Raw genomic sequence first — 22,049 nt, forward strand, 5'->3', positions numbered from 1 at the left:
ATAAGGTTTGAGGTTGGTCTAGAAGACCTATAATTTATAAATACCAGCAGTTCCATCAGATCTAAACAGAAGAATTCCGACAGCATTGGTTTATCATGGCATCAGACATGTTGATATTGGTGTGACTTTCCTATTGATGAGGATGAAAATGTTTATATTTGTTACCCATTAAAGTTGTCCTTCCATACTTCCTTCCTATCCTCTGAGCTGTATAGGAACACTGCACATGCATGATATTTTTTTTTCTTTTTACCAAATATTCTAGCATACTGCCGTTAAAAACATCGAGTTTGATTTCCTCTGCATGACAGGAATGAAAGGGAAAAGGGAGTGGAGAGAGGAAAGTTGCTAGAAAGAAATGAAAGAAGCAGATTAAAGAGACACAAGAAGACGGAGGGATGCATGAATCACAGGGAAGAATGACCCCAAAATAACACTGTGGCTTTTGCCTCAAGGAGGAAATAAGTGATAAGAATGAAAGGCACCTGGGGGGATCTGGAAGGGGTCATATGTCAAATGGTTGAAGACTGGACATTAGCGCTTCATGTCCAAAGGAAATTTGAAAAGACTTGACACTACAAATTGTGTAGTGAAGTAATTTTTGTGAGTTTACCGTCTTTTGAGTTTAACCCTTTTGAATTGGGCACTATTTTAATAATAGCAACAATAGTGACAAGTCCTGTATTGAGCACTTAAGTTGTGCCACACATTGTACTAAGGACTTTATATACCTTTAGTTCTCACTGCAACCCCATGTTGCGGTTATTATTATAATCCTCATTTTATATATGAAGCGAATACAGCTTGAAGACACAAGACATAGATATTTTAAACATGCTTACCAGAAAGGAACTAGACAACATTCAGACATTGCTATTGACTAGTCTAGCTTTAGTTCATATTTTGGAATAATTATGGAAGGAAATAAAATTTTGTAGCCTATTTATATTTTAATTTGTAGCATGTCATTTTTGAAAGTGGCTCTTAAATAAAGAATAGATGCTACATAGATCTATTGTACTGAAGCAGATTCCATTAGAAATTGCTTGAAAATACTCCTTTAAATTATGTAAACAAATAAAGATATTGCAGTCCTGTTTTAGTAATATTTCTGGGATTGAAAGTATCCTTTATGGGTGAGGAGAAATGAGAAATTTCAGGGGAAAAGGGCTTTAGAAAGAGAGTTGAGACTGGCATCAACATGCAGGGAAAGGGTAGGGACTGGTAATATATGTTCTCATTGTTGCATCAGGGTAAATGGTCTTTAATATAATTACATTTCAACAGAAATGGCACTTTCATTTAGATTTGGGATATGAAAGAGAAGTTCAATGTTAACGTATTTGCACAAAAACTCACCTCAGCCAGGAACAAAGGTTAAGGAATTGAGACATGGTCACTTGGATACCTGGACATTGACCAGGGTTACATCTCTAACATGGTCCTCAACTCTCAACATGTGTTAGGGAAAGATCCTGAGAATTAAAATAAATTGTAAACTCTCCCCATTCTCAACCTCTTTGAACACCTCCTAAACTAAGCTCTTTCCTGGATTATTGCATTTAATTTGTATAAAACCTTGCAATAAAGGTTATTATTATCTTCTTTTTTTTAAGTGAAGAAATTCTAGTCATCTAAAGTAAGTAAGTTGTTCAAGTTCACAGAAATGGTAAATGTCTGAGATAGGATTTCACCCAGAGTCTCTCAGACTCCACAGTCAATGCTCTTTTCGTTCATGTTTGAGCCATCTTTGCTTCAACAGCTTAACTCCAGTAGCCTAGAGATGGTGAATTGATACAAAATTACTTTGATACAGGAAGGGAATAATATGGTTTTCCACATATGTCTTCCATTCCTGAACATTTCCAAAACACATGAGATAGTAAGATTCCTTGGCCAAGTTAGGGTATGCCTGGGTGACCCATACTGCTTTCCAGAAGCAAACATCTCATCACTTGGGAAAGGTGGATCCCTTGGCTCACAGAACCACCCAACTAAGTCTGGAGAATCTTGCTTACTTAATAATGCCCTTGTGCTCTTAGTCTGTTAATTCACTTCCCCCAGTTGATCAGTTTTCTCCTCCAAGAGATTAATTTCTTTCCTTAGCACATGGTAGGATCAAGCTCATAGTATATAAATAGTTCTTTTTTCTTTAGCCCCAAAGGTGTGTTTTGAGGATTAATGAGATGATGCTTATAATTGCATTTTGAGCTTTTTGGTTGAAAGGCGCTTTATAAATACTAGTTATTTGGTTTTTGTTGAGGTCTAATCCATCACTTACAAGTGGCCAAACATTCAGGATGCCCTCTGGGTAGCACAGTAGCCCACTTTTTGACTCCGAGGGGAGTTCATCTGAGTCAACATCAGGGAGGAGACCAGAGCCAAGCTTAGAGAATTTCCCCAGTTCCTTTTCTTTAGTGTCTTATATTTGCTTTGAAACTCACGAAGTGTTCTTTAGGGAGAGAGACTTTGTAAGAACCTCTGAAAGCCCTACTACTTGAGCCTACTCACATCGATTTTCTTTTGCCTCTGGCTCTAATACATAGTATTCATTCTTTGACTGTTCGTTAGACCCATGGTCTCATTTTTTAGTGTCAAGAAAACAATAAAAAAAAAAACCTTTTTTTTCCCTTTTATTCTAGGACTCAAAACAAAATGCAAAAAAAAAAAAATACCTCTGGCATTAATTTTGCACAGATGAATGCTGTTACAGTATTCCTATTAGCATGTCCATGTGCTTGACAACATTTCAGATGGTATTTATAGGAATTTTCTGCCAGCCTGGTGCAAATTGCCAGAACCTTTAGGACACTCTTCCTCAACACAGAAGCAGTATATCCTCATTACCTGTGGCTGGACCAAGAAATCACATTAGTCAATGCCTGGATTGTTCCTTTACTTTCAGTGGTTTAAGAAACCCACTTTGTTTTGGAAATGGGGTTAGCTGAGTATATTTTAAAAGACTCAGAAATCTAAAAAGAGCAACAGCTAGGAGATTTAGGGGATATTTAGGATGTTTTATTTTTCTATGTTTCATTGATCTTTGAAAGATAACCTTTGTCAGACCAAATGGAATATGCCCATGTTTTGAATGGAGGCCTGGTAAAGTCCTGAGGCCATGGAAGTACACCCTTTAGATCATTAGGGAACAACTGAATTGTATTAATAATGGTTTTTAAAACTTGAATGTTTTTCATACCCATGTTCTGAATATGCCGTACCTCTTATTATCTTATACTAGGTCCAATGGTGAATTGGGAAATGGGGAAACTGGGGCCAAGCACTTGCATGAGGTCACACAGCTATTAAATGCTAAAGTTAGAACCCAAAGCTAAATTGGTCTCCAAAGCCCATGCTTTTAACTCCTGTGCTGTATTAATTATGGCTTAAAGAAACTAAGTATAATAGCTAATGAATAGGATCTGCGTTTGGACCAATAGAGTATATAAAGGTATTGTAAAATTTATTTTCCTTGCTATACAAAAGTTCTCTGTATCATTTCATTCTTCTTTTTAAAGAATACTTATTCCTTTGGGACTGACAACAAATTTCAAATTTACTCCTCTGGGAGTGCTTGACAACAAAGAGGGTCTGATGTATTGGGGAACTGTTGAAGGGTCAACTTGCCTTCTTTGTCTTACTTACTCTGTTCTCTTTTTTTTTATCCTAAATAGATTCATTCAAATGTAAGAAACATGAGGTATTTCTGAATAAAGTTTGAAGCTATGTATGAACCAGTTGGGCCTCAATAATCTCACCTCAGAGTATTCTGTTCTTCACAATATTATAATTCAACAGTGCCTGTTGTATGCGTCTCCAGGAGTTGAAACACTTGATAATTAGAAGCAATGATACAAATGCAAGTGAATTTAGGAGGCCAGTGGCATAAAAATATCAATTTCTGATAAAAACTGCATGGACGCACACACAAATACACTCACCTACACACCTTTATTTTAAGTAGAATAAAATGTGACTAATTTCTTTTCTAAAGCTCAGTTCTTTGTAGGTGAGTGTCACATCTATATAGTAATTTAAGAACTGTCTATTTAAAGATCTCATGGTATAATTTATAGATTTCTCAGTGTGTTTGAGAAGTGTGGTCATTACATTTTGTTGGTCTAATTAGTAATGCACATATGTCTGTTTTTAGTGACATCATGACATTACTGTTCATAAGGCCATTCTTTCTTGAGGATATCATTACTTTCTATTGAAGAATTGATTTAACTCTTTGTTTAAATTTTCATACTGGTTGCTATATGAAATGTACAACTGAATGTCATGAAGGATTTAATACGAATGTACATTAATTTTTACAAGGTTTGCTCAGCTTTCAGGGTACTCGCTGTCTATGAATTCTTATGTTTAGAAGGTTGTTTACTCTTTAGTCAGTCTAGCAAATGGGGCTTGGGGTAAATGAACTCATTCTCATGCACATGTTTCTAAAACAGTTCTTACTAATGTTTCAGATAAATTAAAATAAAAACCAACAAGAACATGAAAAGAGACTAAGAACAATGTTAATGTGGCAATTTAAACCGGTTTGGTTTTCCAAATGACCTTCCATCTTTCACAACTTTTAACAGTATGCAAGATCACTATCATTAGTGCCAGACACTATCAGTCTGGTGTGGAAAACTTAAAACTTTTTTCTAAATGTCTTTAAAGCTGAGATGGAGAAGAATGACTCTCTCTCTTTCACTTCCCCATGGGTCTAAGGTTGAATCATGGCTATGCTGTCCTCCCAACATACCGCTTATTGATTATCCAACATAGTTTTCTCTTTTACTAGCGTGTACCATGCCTCAAAATTATCAAAATTATCTTCTGTAGAGCTTTAGGTTTGAGACAGAGTGTATGGGGAGGGCATGCTTAGGAGGACCAAGAGCCCCTATGTATTTAGAGAAAGTAAATCATTGTGCTTTCTAATTTACTTAATTTACTGCATATAGAACTCTGGCAGTTTGGAATTTTGGATACTACTGATTTTACCCTGCATGTTTCTAAGAATATTTAGCTTTATATTTGCTATCGACTTCACTAATCCATTCCACAGTGAGTGGAGAGACGGTTATCACTATATTAATGTTGCAGCCAACAACAAGTTACAGAAAACCCAAAGTAATAGAATATATTTAAGGTGAATCTGGCACAACCCATTTGCCATCTTTCAGTATAATGCTTTGTTGCAACTAAAACTTGAGAGGGGTCAAAGCTTATGAAGATGGATGGTATCCCTCGTGTTGTCTGTCTTCTTTAGGGGTAAGATTAACAGTTAGAGATATAGGTTCTTTTCAGAAAAGTGCATGCTCCTTTTCTGTGAATACATGTAAGAATTTACCCAACTTCATTTTGGATTAATAGAATTCTGAATACCCAAATCTACCAAGGAGGATCATTATGATAATCTCTAATTGGTAACTACATTAGCAGATAAAACTAACTTCTTTTGCCCTGAAGTTTGAAACACCAAGTTGCCTTTTTTTTTCTTTTTTAATTTTTTTTTTAACATTTATTTATTATTGAGAGAGAGAGACAGAGCATGAGCATGGGAGGGGCAGAGAGAGAGGAGGAGACACAGAATCCGAAGCAAGCTCCAGGCTCTGAGCTGTCAGCACAGAGCCCAACATGGGGCTCAAACCCACAAACTGGGAGATCATGACCTGAGTCCAAGTTGGACGCTTAACCGACTGAGCCATCCAGGCGCCCCAAGAAGTTGCCTTTCTGTTTTTTCTCCTTGCCTGCAGCCTCTCCCTTTCCTTTTTATTTGTGTAAGAAATAATACTCCATTCATTGTAGTTTATCCTTTGATATGTTAATATTATGTTTTATCCCAACCAGAGAAGATACCATGATGGAGGCTGGATACAGATCCGTAGTTTTCTCTTTCATGAGCTTTGTGTTTGTTGTTGTTTTTGTTATTAGTTTTTATTCCTTGGGAAGGAGAATGAGTCACCTTCTTAAATCGTTTGTTCATAGCAGAAATGAATGGGAAATCTTGGAAACATCTCCCAACATAGCCACCCCTTTCCCATCTTATACCTCATGGAAGGCAGGTACTAGTTTAGTCACATGTGGAATCTTCTCTGTCAATAATTCCTATAAGAAGGTGGCTCTGAGATTGAAATGCCATGGTGACCTTCTTTTAACTTGGCCTGTTGCTATATTTAATCCTAACATTCTTTCTGGCTTTTAGACTTTTTTTGTAAATCGTTTCCAAGAGCATCTGTTTTGAGATTTTTATTTCATTTTTAATGTTGGTAATTTGGAATGGGATTCCCTAAGTTCCAGTATAGGGCTGTGAGTGAAAATTCATGAATTAAAATTCACTAGTTTCTGCTTGATCACTGTGAGGTTGGCTGATGACACAGAACAGTTCCCCAAACATGGCTTCATTATTTTGTGATTTGAAGCATATTCATTAGGGGTATATCTCTACAATACTACTCTCCAAGTCTGTCCTAATTAGACAAATCATCCAGGGGTGGTAACAACAGTTACAAAAAGAATAAGGGGGCATCGTAGCAGTTAAAAGCATTATGTTTGAGGCTTGAAATTAATTAGATATTTCATGCCTGAAGGAGGTATCCTGAACAGGCTTTATGAATAGATACTTGTTCAGAAAGGACCTCTCATAGAAAGGTAAGAGAGAGAGAGACTAGATAAACATATAAAGCTTGCATCTATTAGCAGTAATAAAATTTAGGTACTTAAAAGTCTGCTAATACTCTATCACTATATTTATAGCTGCTTTGATTTAGAAATATTTACTTTGGGTTTTCTTCTTTTTTAAAATGTAGAACAAGTCCGGACAGACGAATAGAGATGTAAAGAATCATCTGTGATACTCTATTTAGCATAGTTGATGAGATACCAAGGCCTCAGAATAAGAAGTCACCCTTGGCCATCAAGACTTAAATTGTCTTCTTCCCTCCACCAGAAGTTAGAGCAGTTACAAACACTTGAGAATAAGGAAGGACATGACCCCATGCTTCTGATAGGGTTCAGTACTGTGAGAGTAGATCATGCAGGACTGAGACAATGCAAGTTTCCTACCATAGATAAAGCTGATCTGGTAGGCAAATTATTCACAATCCAGGAAAATCCTGTGCCTCCATTGGCCCAATTGAGGTGTGGTTGGGGTGAGATGGATTCCCATCTCATGCTCCATTTCCAAAATATGATGATGGAGCACTGCATAGCTCAGACTAGCCTGACCTCAAACCTGTCAAACATGGGCAGAGTGACTTCGACTCCACCTCTACTAAAGATAAATTGATATCTATCTCTAAAAACTTCATAAACAAACCAACAACCTAGGATGTTTTTAATGACGTATTGACTTTTCAGATTGTTTTTTAAGCTGTTTTTTAAACTTTAAAGGCAACACTGATAATGAACGCTTCCAAATGGTAAAACAGAAAATCCCCTTCAAATATAACCGGCCCGTAGAGGAGTGGCTGCAGGAAAAAGGTAACCGTCGTTAAAACTTTCATTTTAAAATCATTTGATTCTAAACCCTCATTTTTAAAGCCTGCAAATAAATGTTCCTTAAATGATAATCGCCTGCTGCATAAATGACTGTTTTAATTTTCATTATAATTTGTGTCAGCTTCCACCTGCCATATGTTGATAAATCATGCTATAATACATTGCCATTAAAATACAGTTAAAGGGACTAACATCTAGCTTGCTATCAGCGTGATAACCACAAACAAGAAATTCCAGGATCCTCTAAAAAAGAAATGTATTATGGCAATTTAACCACTGCATGACATTATTTGTTAATTTGTTTTAAATTACCTCTTATACCAAAGCTTTCTAAAGAAATTTCAAAAGTACTCTTTAAACTTACATCTTGAGGCTGTTTTGGCTTTACTCTCTAGCATGGATAACAAAACAATCATCAGATCGACTCTTATAACATAAACTGCCTAAGACAAATGTTATTAAGGGGAGCAGTGTTTTTTTAACAATTTGTTTTTAAACAAAGAAAGAAAGAGAAAGATGAATTTTGCCTTTAGATTCAAACTTACAGAGGCAAAAGTATTTCATAAGAGGTTAATTGTGTCCTAGTTGCTGGCTGAAACTAAAAAAAAAAAAAAAAGCTTATTTTACACTTTGGTTGTATAATACCCTTATGTGTTTAATATTTATGCAACAAAAGTGGAAGTGGTTAAGACAATGCGTTGGAAAAGAAAGGCTCATGAAAGGCAAAACAGCAGTTCTGATTTACTGAAGAAAACAACCACTTTGTTAATAAAAGAGGGCAGCGGTTATACCTGATGTTAGAATTTTCTGTGTGGCTTCTATTTGTTATGACGTAAACTATTATCTTCCAATGAAGAAAATTCTCTATTTTCAGAAGCTATTTATTCCCTTCTTTCCTGAGCCAGTGCAAGCTACTCTTGTCTCAAGACCTTCAGTGGGTTCTTAAAATTCGTAGAGATTTGATGTAGTTACACATAATAAGTAATTGAATATATTAATATGCAACCTAAGCAAGCTTAATTACAGTCTTCAGTTGGGTGACAACATTCAGACCCTTAAACACGGAAAATCCTCACTGAGACTTAACTGTTTGCCCTGTTTTTAACGTATGTGGTCTAATTAAAAATAAATTAAGAATAACTCTAAAAAGCAAATAATTCGTTTAGTAATCACCAGCTCATAAAGTCCCTTTAACATTAAAGACTATGATTGCCTCACTTTTTAAAAAAGGAGAAGAAAACTAGATGCATGTCTGAGTCTCATGTGCCTGAGAGAACTTTTTTTTCTTTCAATTTTATGTTAATAATATTTTCTTTTACTCCATTGCCTTTTGAAGTCTAAGTTGAAGAGCATGCCAGGCGTTTTCATTTGTATAAACCATTATAAAGTTATGAGTAGGCTTTTAGTTTTCCTGCTGATAGCATTGTTATCAGTTGGCTTTCATATAGAAAGACACTTTGAAATATACAACAAATCGAGGGGGAAGGGTGGTTCAGGTGGGATGGAGGGCGGCTTTCTAGTTTCTTGACCAAATATGTATATGTTCATATATGCATATAATATTGAAAATGGTATTTGCAATCTTGGAGTTTCTCTCTTCTGCATTATTTTAACGGAAATTACTTTTTTTTACACTTTGGGTGAGTAACATCTATTCATTCTATTGCTTTACCCCTTCCTCTGTCTAGCTAACCTTCCCTTCAAAAGGAGTAGAAAATATATACCAAAAGACCTTGTAAAGACAATGAGTGAAAAAGGGTAAAGATGGAAGGATGAATAGGCAGACGTATCAGGAAAGTACTTGGAATGCCTCTTTGAAGTTATTTCTGTCATTGGAGAAGAGATGTGGGTCACAACATCCCTGAGTCTGTTTTCTGGCTCTGTCTACTATTGACTGATACTTTCTGACCTTAGACAATCCACTTAACCTCTTTATATCTCAGATTTCCCATCTGAGGAGAGGAGAAATAATACTGCCTATTCCCCAAGGGTGTTCTGAGGTTTAATTAATTAGTCTTTGTGTGACACTGTCTGGAGACGTGCAAAGATTTAATTTAAGCAGTATGTGAACTTGATATCCAAATGAGGTAGCAATAATGACTTCCAAGAACATGGGCACCTAAAACAAAACAGAAAGTAACCTGCTACAAACCCAGTACTAGTATAACCAAATTGAGTATTATGGATAATAGAACAATTCTTAGCTTCGGTTATAGATATAGATATAATGGCTGCTTATTATAAAAAAACCATAATTGATCGTAATGAATAACAATAATGAAATCTGGCTTTGATTTTGAGAAATCTGGAGCAAATGATAAAACTTTCTCCAGTCAGTCCCTTATAATACCGCTTTTTAGGGAGAGGGTAGTGATGACTGATTCCCAGTTTATTCCCTTACTCTTGCTTACGTTGGAGAGGTAAAATGACGAGAGGAAGAGATGGTGGGAAACTGAGAGTTTCCCACTATTACTTTAGTGATTGCCAACTTTACTCTTAACTTCCTAATCCAAGGTACAGAGGGCTAGGAAAGGGTCTATAACCAAAAGAAAAATAGATATAGCCAGAAACAGACCATGAAATAGACAAGCAAACAGAAATCCATACACTTCCCATAGCATGATGGAAAATTGAAGCATAGACAACCTCCTTCCCTATTTCACCCAACTAGTGTCTTCTTCTCAAGAAATAATTACTCAGATCTCTCTGAGATCACAACCATAGCCAGAAGTGGAGCAGTGGCTTAATCCTGTAGCCCAGAAAACATGCCTTGCCCTTCTCCATGCTTGGGTTAGTCTTGAACAAGCAAAGACCACTTTATGGAGTGTAATGTGACAACTGGAATGAAAGAGATCCATCATTTCTAGCTAGTGTAATTCAACTTTGCATTTCAATTTTATCTCTATTTTTATTTGTAATAATTGTCAGAATGATATCACCAGGAAAATAAGGTGAGGACTGTTATTGATGTGAAGTGCTTTCAGAAATACTAGAAATATAAAATCTCTTACCTATAACTAGCTATATCTATTAACTGATCATTGATGCTAAAGCATATACGAAAAAGGAGATGAGTAAATATTATTGTTGGCCAACAGTTGTGTGAATGGAAGGGATAGCTTGACATTGGGCTATCTGGTGTAAGCTACTGAATTGAGTCCTAGAGATCTCCTTTTAGGCAGCTTCTTCTTTATTATGTTAAGCTGCCCCCAATGCCTATGCCTATGCCTATACGGGTGTATTTATTCTCCCTTTCCATCATGACATTTCTTATGCAATAAGCTTAGGGCTCCTAGATAAAGCTGTAGTCAAAAAAATAACAATAAAGAGATTTGAGCTGCAGGTCATTATCCAGTGTTATTGTTCATTGAAGATTTTGCTGCATCTTGTGTGAGAAATGAGAGACCAAAGGGCAGGTGATGATGTATGTGCACAGAGCACTGAAGAAATTGGTGAGAAAATAATGGAAATCTATTAGATCTATTTTGATTGTTCCCTTAGCATCTGGACAATTCTGTTATCAAGTCCAACAGATTCCGTTTCCATGCTCCAAATATTTTTATAGAGTGTAGATCATTTTCACTATAACAAAATTCTTTGGTCAGTTCTCCATACTGCAGTGTTTGAAGCTTCCAAAAAGGTATTATTTATAAATTATTCTTGACTATGCTGTTAAGAGTTTCCCCATGAGCAGAATTGACTCTTGTATAAAGAGTTCTCTCTGAGCAGATGCATTTTCCCTTCTTTGCCTCTTTTGTTTCATCCATTATTATGCATTCAGAAGGCATTCCACATTATACACCAGAAATTCAAGGATAGGTAATTATTGTATAGAGTTAAAGAACATGTAATAGTGGTAGAGGATAAGAGCCCAAACATCAGAGTATGCCTCTATTCAAATTAGAGATTGTGGAGCAGAAACCCTAGTCTTTTAAAAATAAACTCCCTTTTAATAATCAGGCAATAATAACAGAACATACCAGTCATTTATAGCTAAAAATAATCCAAGTGATTAGATTGAGAATTTGTGGAGCATTGTTTTATTACTGACTTAAGTGGAGAAAAATTCAAAAAGGATATATTTAATTCCATTAATAAGTTTCCCCCACTTCTCCATATGCAAAAGCAGAAGGAATTATCTGGAGAAATAATAGCATAGAATGCCTTGGCCTTAAAAAGCTGTTTGGGTTTTTCTGGGAAAGACCTGGCACTAGAGAGGCTTTTTTAAGTGGAGGTAGTTGGGAGGAAGATAAATTGAGTTGCACTATTCTAGACTCTGTTCTGTCATGATTTCATTCTGATAATTTTCTATTCAGAGAAGCACAAATGGTTCTCCAAATGGGAACTCCAAATAAGTTGAGCTACTGATAGTCTTCAACACATTAATATACCTTTATATCATTTTAAGGAGTTTTTTGTGTCTCTTTTTTTCGTTAATACCCATCCTTTCTTTTATAATGCATTGATTTGGAATGACATTTTCCCCCGCCCCAGAAACATTATCAATGCCTGTTTATTTCCCATATTTTAGGGAGAGATATAGTTGTGTGACCATAATCCGCCCTCTCCAAAGATAAAAGAGATAGGAAATTATCTGTCATGATGTTTATTGTTTAATAAACGTCAAGTATAGATAGAATATTATGTATTATGTAGGAAATGAGGTATTTGGTGAGTAAACTGTTCATATCTGTAATGAATCCAAGTCTTTAATTGAAATTTAATTTCAGTTAATTTAGTTATCAGACCTATTTTTTTAATCCAGTGTCATAAGTTACCTCACAGAGTTTTTGTTTGCCATGTATAATTCTTTTTAGTTGTTATTCTGTGACACTGTAAGTTAAAAATGAATACAATAGGTATTTATTACTATTATCACCTGATTTGGGGGTTACTTTCTGTCATCCACAACTACATACCCACCAAGAATACTGCAATGCTTTGTATCATTGAACCAAGATTTCTCATTCATCACAATAATGAAATAGAGACTCAATTATTCACTTTATCCAGGATATTCAGCTAGACAGTGGAAGAGATAAACATAGTGAAATGTTACTTGCTACTATCTATTGAGTTTTTGTTATCCAATTTTCTCCCCTTCAATTGCTCAAGGAAGGCTGTTTTGATACCTGGTCCATTCAGACCAGGTAAGACAAAGAAGATAACATATGGGAATAATAATGTTTCCTCCACCCAACCCACTAGGACGGCAGTTAACCATCTTCAACACCCAGGCGCAAATAGCCATTGGCGGAAAAGACAAAGGACGTCTCTTCCAAGGGCAGCTCTCTGGGCTCTATTATGATGGTTTGAAAGTACTGAACATGGCGGCTGAGAACAACCCCAATATTAAAATCAATGGAAGTGTCCGGCTGGTGGGAGAAGTCCCGTCAATCTTGGGAACAACACAGACGACCTCCATGCCACCAGAAATGTCTACCACTGTCATGGAAACCACCACTACAATGGCTACTACTACAACCCGCAAAAATCGTTCTACAGCAAGCATTCAGGTAAGCCTTTCTACAACTATTAATTGAGTCTTCTTGATTGTCTTTGAGACATTACTATAATGTCAGTGTTGCTATATTGCTAAAGTATCTGACTTACCATGTTTGTAAGAAGGATGCCTATAGACACTTATAAGAGTAGAGAAAGACAAAGTCATTGCTAAAGAAGTGATAAAAGTTTTATGTGCACTCATGGGTTATTATCCCTATCATATTTATCGCTGAAATGGTAAGGCTGTTATTCAAAATGAGGAATGGCTAACACTTTCAGTATGAAATACTCCCTCCTTTCATTTCATTTCTTTTCTTTTCAATAGCAAAAAAGGAAAATTTGTTATCCTAGGAAAGACTATATCCTACTTCAGTTCTATTCACATCCTCTTCATGGCTTTGCTGAAACATGAACCATTCACTTGAGACCAATGAGTAGCATTAAATCAAGGACAATTGAAGCTAGAAGTTTAACTAATCCTTACAAAATGCAGTTTTTGTTTACATTTTTAAGTGTTGATCAATCACTTATTTTTTATCCATTTTGTTTCCTTTGTATTTGACCAAGATCTTAATTACATTAGAAATTGTGAAGGTCTGAGTTTAGCTACGTAGGAAGTCCTTAGTTTTGTGGAAACACTTTTTGTTTTTTCACCTAAAAGTAATTATACCCACGCTAAAGCTTAATGCTTTGCTGACTCCCTTGGCATTTCATAAATCTAGTTAGTAGGGAATAGGAGGTTAATCGAGTTATTAGCCTTAAATGCTGTGGCATAAAATAAGACATTCCAATTGCTTGTGGGGAAATTACCCCTAGCCTAGTTAGTGTTTATAGATGATTCAGTAGATCAGTACTTGTCCTTTCCGTTTCTTAGTTTTAAGACATTATCCAGGGGCTCAAGTGAGTCTTTGACATCACCCTTCCATTGGCTTCAGTGGGCATTGTAAACATAAAGTCAATAATCAATTAAGCCCCTATGTGTTCTCATTCTTCTGAATTAAGTTTATGTGAGTTAAGTAGAGGTAAAACCATTGTCTTCCTTTTCCCTTTTCTTTAAGCAGAAATATCCAGACAGCTCCTTACAGGATCCCACATTAACAATTTGAAGCTGTATGCACTGATGATGTTACCAGGCCAATTTTATGTGTTTTAGAAAGGCTAAGAAGCTGGTTAACATAGCAGTCGTATAGTTGTGTGTGCCCTTGCATGTATACCTACATACATGGTGGAAAAAGAAATAGCTTCTTCCCTACTGATATTAAAGCAATAACTCCTGACACTTCACTCTACTCACTGAAAAGAAGATAAAAGGCAATATATATTTCTATTATGACTCTCTATAGCTCAAGAGCAGATCTGTTTATGGTTGGTGAAAGGATAGTTCTGTCTGCACAGGTCCTGGCAGACTTGTTCTGTTTCTGTCATAATACATTCTGCTAACTCTGTGGGAAGCAGAGGAACAAATGGCTTTTTCTTCATAGGAATGGCTGGTCCTACAGTCTTTTTCAAGACCAAATTTTTACTGACCTCAGGACAATTTAATGATACATAGGGATATAGGGACTAAGCTATGGTAATTATCAGTTTTTGGCTTTCCCTCTTATAGCAAATATTCACATAGGAGCAGACTGAGTGAGTCTTTCCAAAAACTAAGGAAGCCAGAGCTTCCAGAGAAGAGTAGGGTACAAAGTACAGAAGTCTTGCAAGTGATTATGACTCTGAACATCATAGAACCTGTTGTCATTGTGAAGGATGTGGACAGCTGGAGCATGCTCTCTCTAATAGCCTCCTGTCTGGTGTGTTTCTTTCCCTTTGAGTCCAGTGATAATTGGATTTCATCTACATGACTTTCCTTTTGCTTCTGCAATGGCTATAAAAATGACATAAATATGTTGACATTCTTTGCTTTTAAGGGTTTGTAAATACAAACTCTTAGAGGAAAGACAGTGGACTAGCAGAATTGGATGAAACTGGAATGAGGGATTAAAAAGCTCCATATTCTTTGTAAAGATTAGCTAGAGGAAATAATACCATGCCAAGGATTTCGGACTTTTTGGTTCTTGCCAACTAGCCAGAAGAACTTTGCCCTGACGCTTGTTGTAATGAGCACTGGGTGTTACGTGTAAGTGATGAATCATTAAATTACACTGTATTATTATTATTATACTGTATATTAGTTAACTTGAATTTAAATAAAAACTGGAAACTACAAAAAATTAAAACAAATAAGAACTTTGCCCTAGGTTACATAAAAATGCAATAGCCTGCCTTGTCTCCAACCCTTTTCTGATCTCAAGTACAGATTACATCAAGCCTGTGTTTGGACTGGGGACCCAAGATTTAGGACAATTCCCAGACTCTGAAGATTTTGGGTGAGGAAGGTCAGTCTCAGAAGCTCTAATATGCCCTATGTGATCTAGCTAATTTTCTTGGGTGAAATAGACTCATAAAATTTTGACCTCTGGGAGAAAAAAAAAAGTGGGAAAGACTGGATTTCACGTTTACCAGAACGATCATGTATGAAATCTTATAGCCTTTTCTAGATGATACTCTATTCTGGCTTCCTTTGCTTTGATAGCCTTGCTGGACCAGGGTTGTCCTAAAATTAGACTCATCCAGGAAAAACAAAATAAGCATCAAAACCTGGTGTAAAACCATATGGTTATACAAAAATCCATTGGTTCCTTTTTTTTTTTTTTTTGAGTTTATTTTGAGATAGAGAGCATACACATGTGCATGCACAAGTGGTAGAGGGGCAGAGAGAGGGAGAGAGAGACTCCCAAGGAGGCTTCATGTTGTCAGCACAGTGTCGGACACAGGGCTCAATCCCATGAACTGTAAAATCGTGACTTGAGCCGAAATCAAGAGTCAGACACTTAACCGACAGAGCCACCCAGATGCCCCTCTAGTGGTTCTTTCTTTAAACATAAGCTAAGAAAATATCATTCGGCAGTTTGTTTCCGATTGGCTTTGATTTGTGTTGATTTCAGATCAAAGGAAACCTGCAAAGTGCCTTCAGTGCTGTTCTTACCTGTGTGTGAACATAAACAAATAGCTTTTGAGTTGACATGGCCCTTCAATGCCCCAGCCTCCTGGAAGTAATCACTACTTTGATATTTCTGATGCTCTTCTTTGTTCCAGAACTGCTTGTGGATCATATGCAGTGTGTAAATTACTCACAGCTATGGTGCTTGAACATCAGGTCTTCACCCTATGTTAAGGAGAGTATCTCCAGGTCCTCTCCTGAACATTAAAAAAAATAATAATAATAACATTGAGAAAGCAGGTGGGTGCATTGAGAAGCAGATGAGTACATTGAGAAAGTGAATGCGTGGGTAATAGTACTTAAATAGAGGTAGGTGCTCAATAAATATTTATTGAATAAATTGGAAAACAAAAAAGGCTTTATTACATACCTGTCACTTAGCGACTGAGGCATGGCTTACAGACAATTTTCCCTCCAGGATGATCAACGTGCTTTGGATAGTTTTATTTTTTTTCTTCAGTGGTAAGGCTATAGCAGTGGTTAAATGCATGTACTTGGAGTCAGGCTGCCTGGGTTTAAAACCTAGATCTTCATATGAGTTAAGTGACTCTGAGCGAGTCACATTGTAGCAGGATTCTAGCACAGAGAGTCATGACACCCCAAGGCTTTTCTTTCCAAGCAGCAGCTTTATTCATGCCGGCACTGCTCGGTTGGGTTCATACCCAAAGAACTGAGCCCTGAACACCACCTAGCATAGTTTTTTATATATTTTCTACTTGTTTGTCTCCCATATATGGCAACACACACAAACATGCAGTCTGATTAAGTGGTCTCATGTTACAAGGTCATGAGGGATGTTGTCACGTACCTTGTTACCTTGAGTTTTTTGTCTTTTTGTGTTTTCTTTCCTTAAGGAGGGGACCCTAACACAACATATGTTCTAGTTAGCAATTGTTATGAAACAAATTTTCCCATAACTTAGTGTTTAGGCAGGGCTCAGCCAGGCAATTTTTCTGCTCTACATGGAACTGACTGAGTTTACTCAGTGACTACTCTGGTCTGGAGAGTCTGGCTCCACTCACACACCTTGTGACTTGGTGGGTTAACTAGAAACACTGGACTCAGCTGGATCCATGACCCCCTATATGTAGTTTCTAGGCTTTCTTTCATAGAGGTTTAGGGCTCCTAGAGAAAGTTGTTCCAAGTTTCAGGGAAGGGAGACATTAACCTCACTTATCGATGGGAGGAGAGCAAGAATTAGTAACTAATATAAGCCTACCAAGTTGTAAAATTAGAGAGAGGGAAGGGTATTCCAAGGTACTGCTGACACCATGGGATTTTTGTGAGGGTTAGCTGAGTTAATAGAAGTAAAATTCTTAAAACAGGTACATCTTAAAGAATAAGATTAAATATGTTTTAACCTTATTATTATACTCTGCCCTCAACATTTGGTATGTAAGTCAATACCCTGTCAGGCAAGGATCTACCTCAGGAAATGGGTCTGCTTCCACTGTCAGTAGCATCTGTAGTTCACAGTGGGGGCTAGGCGGTTTTGGGGGGATAGAGATTTGAAGGAGGGTCAAGGTAGAATTTGAAGGCTGGAATGTGTCCTGGCAAATGAAAAGTTTTTAAGATCTCAGGAATGGACTTCTCTGATAGCTCACTCCTCATCTTTAATTTTCTCTTCCATTTAAATTTTTTTTTACATTTACTTATTTTTGAGAGACAGAGAGAGACAGAGCACAAGCGGGGGGATGGGCAGAGAGAGAGAGGGAGACACAGAATCCGAAGCAGGCTTCAGGCTCTGAGCTGTCAGCACAGAGCCAGACGTGGGCCTCAAACTCACGAACCATGAGATCATGAGCTGAGCCGAAGTCGGACACTCAACCGACTGAGCCACCCAGGCGCCCCTTTTCTCTTCCATTTTAAACCACCATGGGGTTCTATGGGCCTCAAAGAATATGTTCTGTTATGAAATGTATCCACACATATTTTTAAGGTTACAAAGAAGAATCAGAAACATTGCCATCATGGAGTTTGACATGAGCAATCAATATGAGGTAGTGACCCACAAATGGTAGTGGTATGGGGACAGGAAGGGGTTAGTATGGGATGGCTTGACTGGATCCCACAAATTAGGTGGGAATGGAACTGGACCTTGTAGGATGAGTATAATTGGGTACATGGTGATGAGAAACAAATCTCAGTTGGCTACATATCAGAAGCTAAGTGTCAAAATCAGGGATGGTAATTCCTGAGAGAGAGAACCAAGTCCAACTGGAACAAAGAATGGATAGAGGAGGTTTGTGAGAGGTGAGAGATCCAGATTCTGAGAGTCATGGCCCCAGACTCCCCTAAATGAGAGAGGACCAAGAGGAGAGAACTGCACTGGGTTTCCTGTTGGTTTTACTACCAGGGGTGCCCAAGCAATTATGCAGGCATTTGTATTACAACTGACCTCTGTATCAGGGTTACTATCATGACACTGATAGGTCAGCTTCTTAAATGGAAAAGTTTAACTCAGTCTGTGTTCAAATTTCTTGATACCCATTCAGAAAAGAAGGCAAAAGTGAGAAATAAAAGTCTTTGGTAATTTGTGGTCACCAGGACCAAATTGTTCCTATGAGGCAGGAAATGGCTAAGAGGAAAGTAGTTCCAAAAATAATGTGTATTCTCTTACCTTAAGCCTACAGACCTAGTCGTTATCAGTAGAGAAAGAATTCAGTGTGTTCTGTGCACATCACCATTTGGAATCCTTTATATGCTATTAGCAGGATACTGATCGTGACCCACTTTTTCTCTGCTGGGCATTGGTAAAGTCACCTTGACATTGGCCAGTGCTGCCTGGCACCAGAAAATTACCAGAAAATCACAATGTTCAGCCAGATTGGAGCTATCCTAATAAACAGAAATGAAAGACTTGAGAGTTTTGTGAGATTTCATTCTTACCTCGAACTCATAAATTTGGCAGTTGAAGATGAACCACTTTCAAAAATTCCAGAAGGAAGCCAGTTTTTTTAGGTTTTGTAACAGCACCTATATGGAAATTCCTCCTTGTGGTCTGCTTTCAGTTTTAGGCTGGGACTAGTAAAAAACACACTTCAGCTTTGATATTGACTATTACAAAACAAAACAAAGAAAAAACTTAGGATTAAAAACTTGCTCCTTCAGGGGTGTCTGGGTGGCTTAACTGGTTAAGCGTCTGACTTCAGGTCATGATCTCATGGTTTGTGGGTTCAAGCCCTGCATCGGGCTCTGTGATGACAGCTTGAAGCCTGGAGCCTGCTTCAGATTCTGTGTCTCCTTCTCTCTGCCCCTCCCCTGCTCATGCTTTGTCTTCTTTGTCTCTCAAAAATAAATAAAGTGTTTAAAAACTTGATCCTTCATACTGCCTATTTCAGGTAGAGTTCCAATATATTTGAGGGCAGTGGGTGTACTCTAGAGTAAGAATTTCTGAGCTGGATTCCAAGTTCTTCTAGTTACTTAGCTGTGTATCTCTGGGCAGGTTGACTGGCCTCTTTAAGCCTTGGTTTCATTATCTGTAAAATGGGCATAACAATAACAGTACTTTTCCTATTGTGGTGAGTAATAAATATGACTATGCATGAAAAGAACTTAGGCCATGACCTACCCATAAGTTTTCACTAAATCCTAAATCCTAGGATTTCACTAAATCCTAGACTTAAGGGAACCACTTCAAACCAAGAGGCTCTCCCAGAACTCACAGATCCCCATAAGGCTTAGATGTCCTGTATGATTGGTTATATAAGCATGTTAACTTTAAAAATAAAACTCAGTTATTTTACCAGCAAAAATGGGTTAATTTGGGAATAGCAGAGAATTACAATTTGGGACAAGTAAGCTATAGGAAAACCATAGGCACGTCTGGGAAACACAGGAGAGGACAGGTCTCATAGAGAAAAGAAGGGAGTTGGGAAGGGTGTCATAAACAGTAAGTGTGTTGGAGTGAACTGGGAGTTCAAAGTTTAGTGGCTGTTCATTGGCTGAATTGTGGAGGTCTCTCATTTGCTGGGCTGTTACCAGGGGAGGAGAAAAGCTTTCTTAACTCCTGCTGGGAGAGTACAGTAGTAGCTAATGTATTATCAACTTACCAGGTCCCTCTCTTCTTGTTGGACCTGAAATTGACCAAGAGTGGTAGAGCTTGGCCTCCTGGTTCCATTTTAAACAGTTCCCCTTTTTAATTTTCCCCAGTACAGGAGAACAATTTTGTCTAGACCTATACAACCCCATAATAACCCAGGATTTCCTTTGAATGTCCCAGATTGAACCAGAGCCCTCAACTCCTCAATTAGAAGAGATTTCTGTGGAAAAGTCTTTCATTTTCTGATGTAGGAATTGGCTTTGCTGAATGGTTATTACATCAAAGTGTTCTATTAGGGCAAAGTGTATGAAATTGCCATTTTTATAGATTGAAACGGTCAAGTATCAGGAATTTTATATGATTCAACAAAACACATGACCCACACATTTACAGAATACAGTTATCAATGGCATTTTGAGATTTTGGCTAGAACACCAAATTTTCTCAAGGTTCTTGGAGTAACCAAACTGTCTTAGATTGGGATACGAGATAAGTCTATTTACCTCATCCTAAATATCATGCTTTATAATAGGAGGTAGATCACATGGTATCAGGAATGGTTGCACTTGCCTAAGGAATTATCCCCTCAGGGCCCCTCCACCTTTTTCTTGCTGCCACCGGCTTGACAGAAGTGAGACAGTAGTCTACACAGTTTCCAAGCCCTCACTTTTACCACTAGACAACAAAGCCTCCAGGGGAAGTTTATTTTTAGGATTAGGGCTCAACTAATATTGATTAACAGCCTTACATAATGTGCGGCTCCAGGGCTCGTTCCTTTCCTGCCAAGCCTCATAACTGGGGAAGGCGCTGAAGATTTGTCAGTCTAATTAGACTTAAGCTGCCAGCCAAGAAATATCTTCTGTCTTCTCCTTACCCTCATGCAGGTACTTTCTTTTCCCCTCTCAAAGAATAGTTTGAGGGGGAGAGAATTGGACTCTCATTTTCTCATTAGCTGGTAAGACTCCAGTGATAATTTCTCTCAGGGATTACATCATTCTCATGGGAAAAAGAGAGAGAGAGAGAGAGCGAGCAAGCACGCTTGGTGGGTTTACCTACCTCTTAAAGACCTATATGTTGATAGTACAAGTAGGCCAGGGAAGAGAATACAGTGTCATTTCTTTTGGTCCCCTCTTTAATACTTTAGTTTTAGTGGATGGGATCAGTACTTCCCAAAGCTGAGGTTAGTCCCTTAAAGGGTCCTAGGAAAAGGTCCTTATCATAGACAGGCAGGAAACCTACAAATTGTGAGAAGTTGTAGAGATGTCCTTCTAATTAGGATGTAATATTTCTAGGATAGAAAGTTCACCAGACCTGCTGATCAAGTGATGGTTCTTATGTTGAACAACCGGGAGAAAAGTGGGGTCAGCTCTTGACTACTCACTGTAGAGGACCCTCAACGTTTCTAAAGCTCCAGGTGGTTTTGCCAGTCACCCAACATACTACGTGGCTAAGTCTGAAGCGAAAATCCTTACTGTGTGATGTATGGATTTCCTCCTTGCTCTCTGGCCTTCTTTTCTGCCACACTGCTTCAGGTACATAGGTCTTCTTGATCTTCCTTGAACATAGGGCCCAGATAAAGGAGAGGCGAGAAGGGTTGTACAGTTGCAGAGTTGGATCTTGTCTGTATTTAAAATGTTGATATTTTGCTTATGGAAAATTGTTTGCATTGATATTGACTCCAAAATATTGCAATATAATACCATGTGTCTTGAATAAGTGATTTGGGGTGGCACCCCCTTAAATGTTATACCTTACATGAATACGTCATTAGTGCCAGCCCAGCTTGAACGTATCAAGCACCTCTGTATCTTTTCACTGGTCATTTTCTCTGCTTGAAGCAGCTCTTCCAAGGTATTTGCATGACTCACTGCCTTACTTCATCCAAGTTTCTGCCCATTTGGTACCTTAACAGAGAGGACCTCCTTGACCATCTTCTATAAAATAACACTCTCTGCTACCTGG

At 37.7% G+C, this 22,049-nt stretch overlaps 1 protein-coding gene across 41 annotated transcripts in view; it reads left to right on the forward strand.

Annotated features, from left to right (window-relative positions):
- Positions 1-22,049, forward strand: part of NRXN3 (neurexin 3) — a 1,583,151-nt gene that overhangs the window by 1,419,969 nt on the left and 141,133 nt on the right. For 26 of the 41 annotated variants that reach the window (XR_005791087.1, XR_005791088.1, XR_005791089.1 and 23 more), the window contains 2 exons: positions 7,387-7,476; positions 12,703-13,010. Coding sequence is in view for 38 of the 41 variants with exons in the window: in XM_040477865.1 (XP_040333799.1) it covers positions 7,387-7,476; positions 12,703-13,010 (398 nt within the window). In the remaining 3 variants the exon portion in view is untranslated. Of the gene's footprint in view, positions 1-7,386; positions 7,477-12,702; positions 13,011-15,301; positions 15,359-22,049 lie in introns of those variants that run through there. The other 15 variants (XM_040477875.1, XM_040477891.1, XM_040477876.1 and 12 more) reach the window with 2 other exon arrangements.

The sequence above is a fragment of the Herpailurus yagouaroundi genome, unplaced genomic scaffold (genome assembly GCF_014898765.1).
Source record: "Herpailurus yagouaroundi ecotype Mexico unplaced genomic scaffold, PumYag 141, whole genome shotgun sequence".
Taxonomy (NCBI): Eukaryota; Metazoa; Chordata; class Mammalia; order Carnivora; family Felidae; genus Herpailurus; species Herpailurus yagouaroundi.